Source organism: Ipomoea nil, unplaced genomic scaffold, assembly GCF_001879475.1.
Source record: "Ipomoea nil cultivar Tokyo-kokei standard unplaced genomic scaffold, Asagao_1.1 scaffold1936, whole genome shotgun sequence".
In the NCBI taxonomy this organism is placed as follows: Eukaryota; Viridiplantae; Streptophyta; class Magnoliopsida; order Solanales; family Convolvulaceae; genus Ipomoea; species Ipomoea nil.
In genome coordinates this window covers 836001-846826 of record NW_017618364.1, presented here as the reverse complement: position 1 = coordinate 846826, position 10826 = coordinate 836001, and the positions used below count along the sequence as shown (strand labels likewise).

Genomic DNA, 10826 nt, shown 5'->3' with positions numbered 1-10826 from the left:
TGCAATATTTTTTTTCTTCGCATCCTATCAATAAAAACCCATATACTTAGTTTTTCATCTCAGCCAAAAAACCAATTATTATACGGTGGATCATGGTCAAAATAATAATAATAAAAATAATACGGAATAATAATACTAATAATAATATCTTCAAAAAATAATAATAATAATAATAATAATAATAATAATAATAATAATAGCTCCAAAAGTTATGAACAAACTACGAAACAAACCATGGCACATTGCGAAACTTATAGAGCATATCATTCATAGAAGAAAACAAAAGGATTTGAGTCCAATAGTAAAAATACAATAAGATGAAAATCATTTTTGCTTTTTCAAGACACGAGTGAAATTCAAAACCTCTTGCAAACTCTAGCAATGAACAATGGCACCCTTCTCGAGTGTTGAAACAAGAGCGCAGGAAAGCAAACAAATAATCCCTTGACAAAAAAATTTCATCCCTCCAGCATCATTGCGGAGAATTTTGTGTGTGTGCCAAAATAAGCCGTTTCTTCCAAAACATCGGGACAATGTCGTCACCAATAGGCTTCATTCCATCAACCTTCCAAAAAGAATTTGGGACAAAATTGCATTAGGGAATGCAAAACAATAAAAACAATCAGAACTTCAACAAACATATCACATGTTGCCACAAGATTGAGCACACACAGCAGCTGAATGGAATGCAGAGATTTTCATAGGAACTATTTCCAAAATAGAAACTTGTTTGTTCAATGGAAATATACTCACTAGACCATAATAATTTTCGTTTTTGTGGAGGCAAAGGGAAGATCCAAAAGCTCCAGCATAACTCCAGTAGAGTCCTTCTTGCAGTAACGTTTCTCACGAATAATGACAACCTTTTCAAGCGTTGAAAAACTGGCAAGTAGGTCCTTAATGAAAAGCGTTTCAGAACGTGACCCTTCAAATGAGATAAACTTCAAAGTACGGAGCATCTTATTTGTTTGAGCCGCAGCATGAAGTTCCAACAAGGTGTCCATACAATTAGTAAGCGATGATTCAAACTATAGACAAGCATCAAATACAGAGAAAAGAAAACTCAATCAGATCAACATTTACACAACAAATTTGTATTCGGAAATGAAAAAACAATACAGAAACAACTAAACTTTTCAGAGAACAAATGAATTATTTGTCCATGAATATGAAGATTACCCAGAATGAATTGATATCGAGTTTGCCTAACTTCGGGCATAATCGCAGCAAATGAACAAACACAGAAGATGATCCGTCACTTTTGGTATAGAATCCATGGTGACATGAAAGCTTAAGGTATTCCACATTTAGTTGAAATCCCATACTAGTGATTTCTTTAAAAAGTCCCTTGAAAATCAAATAGAAAGAAAGTGGAATCGTTTCCCTTTAAAAAAATTATAAATAAATAATAGTCAAATTAAAATAAATTAAAATAAAAAAGTATGGCTAAATACCTGGAGACGACCACCCAAATCAAGAGTAGAAATAGATCTCAAGTCCAAGCTAACCGGAAGAAATTTTCCCCTCACGGTAGATGAGCAATGTTCAATTGTTAAACTACATAGCTTTGGAGCAGTAATGTCAAAATGAAATATGTCATGACATTGGATAAAAGACAACTTCTCGAGTACAGGAACGTCAATAGCACAATCTAGACAATTTATAGGACCAAAGTCAACACATTCAAAACAAAGTGAAGCAACATTAGGCAATATGCAAGGGAACTTCATTGGTTCAACAACGACACCATAAAGATGCAATCTCTTAAGTGTTGAGCAAGAAAACACGCAGCCTGGCAACTTGTACGCTTCTTTGTCAAAACGAATGTAGATTTCTTCAACACCTTTCTTTGTGACAAAAAGTAACCATTGGTCAAAGTCATAAGACCGAGACCTAATTGCACGTATCCCAACATTATAAAAACTCAGAACAAATTTCCGAATAGTTCCATTGTGCAGCAGCAGAACTTTGTTGATCACGTATAAACTCACTGCTGATTTCTTGGCATACTTGATAGCATGTCGATGTTTTTTATACATATAACAAAAGAACTCATGATCAAAATTGAGTTGGGTAAGACTCAACCAAACATCTCTCCAAATGGAAGATAACACAGCGGTTTTAGCAGCATCTTTAATTGGCAAAAATCCCAAGATGTGGTCAAGTATATCCGCGGGAAGTTGACTGATTCTATCTCTCCCCCGTGCCATAATCCAATAACCTAAACCTATGAAAATTAACTAACAAATGAATCAAAATTTAAAACATAGTCCAAAAATGGGTTAAATTGGCCATAGTAATTAAATTGCAACTCTTAAACACAGACAGGTTTATAGGAATATGCCAAACATCATACATGGACTATGCAGAGTAGAAATGAGAAACAACGAATTCAAACCACACAAATTTCTAGAGTATTCAACTTTTGAAAACCTAAACTTTTGATCCCAAAATTTTAAAATCAGAACTTAATACACAAGAATGTGTACATAACATAAAAACATACATAGGGTTTGAGAAAAACCTGAATCCAAACGCCGAAAGAGGAGCAGCGGCGAAGGAGAACCGTTTGAGCAGCGGCGAAGGAGAACCGTTTGAGCAGCGCCGAAACAGAAGATTCAAAATTTAATTTCACTACCGTTGTATTATTGCCATATTTACTCTTTAATTTGATTATATTTAGCTCAATGCCTTTCTTGATATGGTCAAGTTTCATTTTTTTTTTTTTTTTTTTTTTTTTTTTAAAGGCGTTTCGTTCTCTATTACTCCGTACAATTTTTATCCTAATGACTTTAATTTTTAAGATAATTTGATAATTTGAATCATCTTATCCTATATCTAATAAAAATGCTAATAAGGCCCTTAGAATTGGGGTTCAACCTTTTGGAAGAATAAAAATACTAATAAATGACATGATAGATGATACTTCCTCCATCTTGTTTGTCTGATTTGCTTAAAGATGTTTGACTGAAGTTATTTTTAATTAAATTTTTCCTAATATTAAGTTCAATATTATAATATAAAATTTATATATTTAGAAATTAAATTAAAAGTAGTATTAAACACTCAAAAAATTAAATTTAAATATAATTAAATTATTAAAGAGAATAAGCAATGAAGAAAGAATTGATTTGACAATAAAATAGTAAATTGAACAGACAAAATGGAACAGAGAGTATAATATAATAAATTGTTGTACCAAGGACCTTGTAGTCCAATAGTACATGTTGCTTTCCTAAGTGGGAGGTGATAGGTTTGAGTCTTAGTGGAACCATTTGATGTAATTGGATATTCCCTACTTATATATATATATATATATATATATATATATATATATATATACACACACATATATATAAAATAAATTGTTGTTTATTATAAAAATAATGTTCAAGTAGTCCACCGAATAGCATGTTGTGATGCAATTATTATGCGCAGCAAATTATTGTGTGAATGGTTCAAAACATCGTCGTGAATATTACGTGTTAGACTAATGAACATTTGGGATAATATAATGTACATTATGTTTTAGAATAATGTATATTATATTTTAGAATAATGTACACTATGAATTATAAAAATATATATTGCAGTTGGATGCGAAAAAATAAAATGAAGCAAAATGACGTCGTTTTTATACTCCACAGTTGTGTGAACCATGGTCCAAGCAATAAATATTGGTTATGTGCCGTGAACCTTAAAAAGAACAATTGAATTCTTAAATTAACCAATTTCACAATCGTTATACCGTGCACCAGGGCGCACATAGCATTGTGCGCCACGCGCCTCCCAAAACGACGTCGTTTTGTTAAGTTGTTAAAAAAAAATCCTCCGTTTCGAATGCACATAAATTAATAACAGAATACACATAATCTAACATAATACATAATACACAAAACTTTTAACTGAATACACATAATGGGGTTTGCTTAACATAATACACATAAACTCTTAACTGAATACACATAAACTCATAACACAATACACATAAACTTTTAACTGAATATACATAATGGGGTTTGATTAACATAATACACATAAACTCTTAACTGAATACACATAAACTCATAACACAATACATATAAATTTTTAACTGAATACACATAAATTTTTTACTGAATACACATAATGAGGTTTGGTCTGTTCGGACGGACATAGTGATGTCAGCATGAAACGCGCGCGTTTTGTGCCTGGACGCACATTGCTATGTGCACCGTGGTGCACGATATAAATTGCCATACTGTGTAATTCCTTTAAGGGAAAATTGTAAAAAATGCCCCTCTATAATATGTCAATTATCAATGTCACCCCTGAATTATGAGTGGTGTAAATGTTGCCCCTCAATTATCAAAATGGCGCACATATAGCCCCTCCCTTAACGGACCTGTGGTTCCTCACCGCTGTCCATCGTTGGTACTTTGAATCGAGGGAGGGAAAAAACAACTAAGTTACATATTTACTCCGAATTAACGGTGTCGTACACTAACGGAAAACCACATGTCCGTTACGGGAGGGGCTATATGTGCACCGTTTTGATAATTGAAGGGCAATATTTACACCACTCATAATTCAGGGGTGACATTGATAATTGACATATTATAGAGGGGTATTTTTTACAATTTTCCCTTCCTTTAATTTTCGATAAAACCCTTTACTATCACGTTACTGAGCGCTATATAAAATTTTTAAAAAATACTAATTTTTAAATATATTTTAATAATGAGTTAATTTCATTTTTGGTCCTACATTTATAGGTGTCTATCCACTTTTAATTTTTTTTTACAAAACATCCTCCTTTGATCCGAGTATTATTGTGGCATTACCATTTTTGGTCTTTTATTAACAAAACAATTTAAATGTCGTTAAATACAAAGACATTTCAATTTTCAATTATGAATTTTTTCAAAAAAAAATAAACATACAAAATATAACGGGTCAACGCACTTTTATTAAACAAATTAAAATTTCTTTGTATTTAATGGTATTTCAACGATTATGTTGATGGGGGACTAACCACCTCTGTATGTCTCATGGCAACTCACTTCCATTCACTACTCGTGAATGAATTTGAATGTAAAAATTTCACCAACAATAAGGTGGTGTCTAAGCATAATTAGGCCTAATATATTAACAAGCTTTGAAATAAAATGTATATATAACTAGAGTGGTGTGATGAATTAAAAACCAAAAAAAAAACAAAAAAAAAAACAAAAAAAAAAAACAAAACAAAACAAAAGTAAGCTCCAAAAGTTATATACAAGTTAGCCATGTCACATTGCGAAAGTTATAAAGCATATCATTCATAGAAGAAAACAAAAGGGTTTGAGTCCAATACTAAAAATACAACAAGATTTTTGAAAGAAAATCATTTTTGCTTTTCTAAGACACGAGGAAAATTCAAAACCTCTTGCAAACTACGGGTATGAACAATGCCAACCTTCTCGAGTGTTAAAAAGAGAGTGCAAGAAAGCAAACAAGTAATGGCTTGACGAAAAATATTACATTATATCCTCGAGCCTCAGTGCGAAGAGTTTTGTGTGTGCACCAAACTAAGTTGTTACTTCCAAAACATCGGGACAATGTTGTCACCATTCGGCTTCATACCATCAACCTTCCAAAAATAATTTGGGACAAAATTGCATTAGGGAATGCAAAACAATACAAACAATCAGAACTTCACTAAATAATGTAGCTGTGAAAATGAATATTATCAATAAGCATATCTCAAGTTGCCACAAGATTGGGCACACACAACAACTGAATGGAATGTAGAGATTTTCATAGAAACCATTTCCAAAATCAAAACCTGTTTGTTCAATGGAAATATACTCACTAGACAATAATAATTTTCGTTTTTGTGGAGGCAAAGGGAAGATCCAAAAGCTCCTGCATAATTCCAGTAGAGTCCTTTTTGCAGTGATATTTGTCACGAACAATAACAACTTTTTCAAGTGTTGAAAAACTAGCAAGTAGCTTCTTAATGAAAAACGTTTCAGAATGTGACCCTTTAAATGGGATAAACTTCAAAGCATGGAGCTTCTTATTTGTTTGAGACACAACATGAAGTTCCAAAAAGGCGTCCATACGTTCAGTAGCTACTGAATTGAGGTTATTGAGCAATCATTATTGTGTGGACCATGCTTCACATAAGTTGTATAGACCATATTTTGTATACTGTAAAACAATGTACATTCAATACAAAATTAATGTACATTTAGTACAAAATAATGTACATTATATTCAGAGAATGTACATTATTTTTATACTGAGTGTACATTATATTGTAAATGTACATACAGTACAAAAATAATGTACATTTAGTATATTAAAAATATACTTTTTGTTATGGTCCACATAACACTGTGTGAACCTTGGTCCACACAATAATTTACCGTTATTGAGCTATAAACAAGCATCAAATACAGAGAAAAGAAAACTCAATAAAATCAACATTTACACAATTTTATCCAGAAATCCAAAACAATATGAAAATGAACAAATGAACTATATATCAATGAATATGAAGATTACCCCAAATAAATTGATAACCAGTTTGCGTAACTTAGGGCATAATCGCAGCACATGAGCAAGCAGAGAAGATGATCTATCACTTTGGGTATAAAATTCTTCGAAACGTGAAAGCTTAAGGTATTTCACATTTAGTCGAAATCCCTTCCTCGTGAATTCTTTAACAAATCCCTTAAAAATCAAATAGAAAGAAAGTAGAATCAATTCGTTTAAAAGAATTTAGGTTAAAGTGTCATTCTCCACCATGAACTATATCGAATTATTCATGCCGCACTCTGAACTTTCATAAGGTTCATTTAAGTTCACAAACCAATAATTTTTTTTCGCCTAGAACTTTTTGCAGGTTACCCAGTTACCATGATGACATAGCACCAGTTATTTGCTGATGTGTACTTTATTTTGTTTTGTAGTGGATATTCCTAAATAAATCATTTTAGACTGGTTTCTTCATCAAGAACAAACTTTCGCTGGGCGATTACGCTTGATTTTTTTCTCGTTCTTGCTCAATAATTTGACGGCGACGTGCGCGGCGGAGGAGACCAGAAGACTTCATGGCCTCATGGGGCATATGGCCATTGGAGAACAAGTTGAGAGGTAAGTTATATAAAGGGAGGGAGGACGAAGATGGTACATGGATCTGCAGGCAAACCATTTGTTGCGGCGGCTTCCACTTCCGACGGTGGCTTCATTCGCCGGGCGGCAGCTCTTCCTCATGCAGTGGCAATCTTTCGTAGGTTGCATGGACGATATTCATGCAATGATGGAAATATTCATGCTAAATAGTTCTATCAGAATGGTTAGACAAGGTTTCATACTTTCATTAAGCACGGGGGAGCTAAAGGTGTTTATGCACATTTTTAAGCACCCAGAGCTTGCCTTAAAAAACAAAATCAACAAAAAAAAAAAAAAGAAGAAGTTTCTATTGATAAGTAAGCACAAAATGAAATGAGTAAATACTCATCTGAGTGTAAAATAATTATCCAATAAACTGCTTCAGGCGTATAATATATATATATATATATATATATATATATATATATATATATATATATATATATCAAAGTGCAAAATGGCAACTTTATGAATCTGAAATGTACTTTTTGCCAAGGAAATGATATATACCATTAAACCCCCAAAAATATCCCAATTTATGTGTATCTACATGAGATCTAAGCATCTAATTAAATAAACCTCAACTAGGACTAGGACATTTTTACCCAGGAAACAATGTTGTCATTAAGGGAAACAATGAATAATCCGATATAGTTCAGGGTGCGAAATGACACTTTAGCCAAGAATTTATAAATACACAATAGTCAGATCAACAAAAGTTATGGCTAAATACCTGGACCAATAGTTATGCTGTGCAACCGAATGTACCATGCGCATGGTGCATACGGTTCAAAACGACGTCGTTTTGACAAAAACGTGCGTCCCACTTTAAAAAAAAAAAATCAGGTTCGATTCTCAGCAATAGCATTATTGTGGATATATAGTTATGAATTTCTGGATATATAGTTATACATTTGTGGATATATAGTTATGAATTTATGGATATTTAGTTCATTCATTGTGGATATTTAGTTCATTCATTGTAGATATATTTACTTCATTCATTCACTGTGGATATATAGTTATGAATTTCTGGATATATAGTTATGAATTTATGGATATTTAGTTCATTCATTGTGGATATTTAGTTCAATCATATCATATATTGTGGATATTTAGTTCATTCATTGTGGAATTTTACTTCATTCATTCATTCATTGTGGATTTTTACTTCATTCATTCATTCATTCATTGTGGATTTTTACTTCATTCATTCACTGTGGATATATAGTTATGAAATTGTGGATATATAGTTATGAATTTCTGGATATATAGTTATGAATTTCTGGATATATAAAAATGCTATTGCCGGGAATCGAACCTGATTTCTTCTTTAAGTGGGACGCGCATTTTTTTAACCAAAACGGCGCCGTTTTGCAACCGTATGCACCTTGCAAGGTGCATTCGGTTGCACAGCATAATTTGCGATACCCGGACATAACCACCCAAATCAAGAGTAGAAATAGATCTCAAGTCCAAGTTAGCAGGGAGAATTTTGCCCAACCCGTTAGATGAGCAAGATTTGATTGTTAAACTACGCAGCTTTGGAGCAGTAATGTCAAAATAAAATGTATTTTTACACCTGATAAATGACAACTTCTCGAGTGCAGGAACATCGTCAATAGCACAATCTAGACAATTTATAGGATCAAAGTCAACCCATTCAAAACAGAGTGAAGCAACATTAGGTAATATGCAAGGGAAATTGATTGGATTAACAATGACATAATTAAGATGCAATCTCTTAAGTGTTGAGCAAGAAAATATGCAGCCTCGCAACCGGTATGCTTTTTCCTCAAAACTAATGTAGATTTCTTCAACACTTTTCTGTGTGACTAAAAGTAACCATTGGTAGAAGTCGTAAGACCGAGACCTAATTGCAAGTATCCCAACATTATAAAAACAGAGAACAAATTTCCGAATTGTTCCTTTGTGTAGCAAGAGAACTTTGTTGATCACGTATAAACTCGCAGCTAATTTCCTGACATAGTTGTTAACACGGCGATATTTATTATTAATATATCAAAAGAACCCACGATCAAAATTGAGTGAAGTAAGACTAATCTAAACATCTCTCCAAATGGAAGATAATACAGCGGTTTTAGCAGCATCTTCAATTGGCAAGTGCCATAATCCAATAACCTTAACCTATACAAATTAACTAACAAATGAATCAAAATTTAAAACATAGTCCAAACTCCAAAATGGGCTAACTTGGCCATAATAATAAAATTGCCGGTCTTAAACACAGACAGGTTTATAGGAATATGCCAAACATCATACATGGACTATGCAGAGTATAAATAAGAAACAACGAATTCAAAACAAACAAATTTCTAGCATTCAAACTTTGTAAACCTACATTTTTTATCCCAAAATTTTAAAATCAAAACTTAATCCACGTTGCTTTAAAATCCAGATGAATGTATACGCACATATGACATCAATCGTTATGCGTTGGACCCGTGTCCAGCATGCTTGCCGGACACGGGTAACAGTGCCGTTAGGCACTGTTATCTTTTTTTTTTTTTTTTTTTTTTTAAATTTCAGACCGCTTCGTTATAGGAGTATATGTTCATAATTTTATTACTATATGTTAATAACTGTACGTTCATAACTCTATAACTGTACATTCATAACTCCATAATTGTACATTCATAACTCCATAACTGTACATTCATAACTCCATAATTGTACATTCATAATTTTCGAAGCTCTATGTTCACAATTTTAGAGCTCTATGTTCATAATTTTATCACTATATGTTCATAATTGTAAGTTCATAATGTTAGAGCTCTTTGTACATAATTCGATCAATAACTGTACATTCATAATTCCATACTGTAGATTTATAATCTCATAACTGTAAATTCATAACTCTATAACTGTAGATTCATAACTCTATAACTGTACATTCATAACTCCATAACTGTACATTCATAATCTTCGAAGCTCTATATTCACAATTTTAAAGCTCCATGGTCATAATTTTATCACTATATATGTTCATAATTGTAAGTTTATAATGTTAGAGCTTTGTGTTCATAATTTCATAATTGCATAACTGTACATTCATAACGGCATAACTGTACATTCATAATCCAAAAAAAAATAACGCCGTTAACGACAAAACGCGCGCGAATTTTTTTTTTTTTTTTTTTTTTATAACTAAATGACGCATTTTTTTTTGAAAAACGACGTCATTTTGGGCCCGTGTCCACAATTCAGTGTGGACACGGGTCCAGGGCATAATTTGCCCATATGACATACATACATACAATCAAACACACAACAGAAAATAAATTGGGTTTGGATTATAGAAATAATGTTCAAATAGTCCACCAAATTGCATGTCGTAATGCAATTGTTATGTGCCAATGATACCATCTCCAATTAAAAATATCAAATTCTGCACCAAATTTTACACCAAAATAAATATTCTCAGCTTATTCGTACACCAAATTTTTTTCATCTCCAACCCATTTATACCAAATTTTATTTCATCTCCAATCCATTTACCCCAAATTCTATCCATACACTAAAATAATTTTTATTCTTATAATTTAAAACTTTAATTTTGTTTACTTTAATTATTTTAATATAAAATATAATTTTGATATAAATAATAATATTTTAAAATAAAATTTATGTTTTTATGTATTTTAATTATTTTATATTCGATATTG

The 10826-nt window shown here is 32.1% G+C and overlaps 2 protein-coding genes and 1 long non-coding RNA gene across 3 annotated transcripts in view; 1 reads left to right on the top strand and 2 right to left on the bottom strand.

Annotated features, from left to right (window-relative positions):
• Positions 1-266: 266 nt before the first annotated feature.
• Positions 267-2584, bottom strand: LOC109146828 (F-box/FBD/LRR-repeat protein At1g13570-like). The gene is made up of 5 exons (XM_019294497.1): positions 2525-2584; positions 1455-2227; positions 1180-1347; positions 754-1028; positions 267-565 (listed from the first exon to the last, which is right to left on the bottom strand). Coding segments are annotated over exons 2-5 (1200 nt in total). The 5' UTR covers positions 2211-2227; positions 2525-2584; the 3' UTR covers positions 267-564.
• Positions 926-6538, top strand: LOC109146829. The gene is made up of 3 exons (XR_002048518.1): positions 926-996; positions 6077-6108; positions 6403-6538. It is a non-coding gene; the product is annotated as an uncharacterized LOC109146829 (long non-coding RNA).
• Positions 5358-10826, bottom strand: part of LOC109146827 (F-box/FBD/LRR-repeat protein At1g13570-like) — a 23018-nt gene continuing 17549 nt past the window's right edge. Inside the window, exons 3-5 of the mRNA XM_019294496.1 lie at positions 6532-6699; positions 5834-6108; positions 5358-5611 (exon numbers count right to left, since the gene is read on the bottom strand). Coding sequence (XP_019150041.1) covers position 5611; positions 5834-6108; positions 6532-6699 — 444 coding nt within the window. The 3' untranslated portion in view covers positions 5358-5610. The remainder of the gene's footprint in view (positions 5612-5833; positions 6109-6531; positions 6700-10826) is intronic.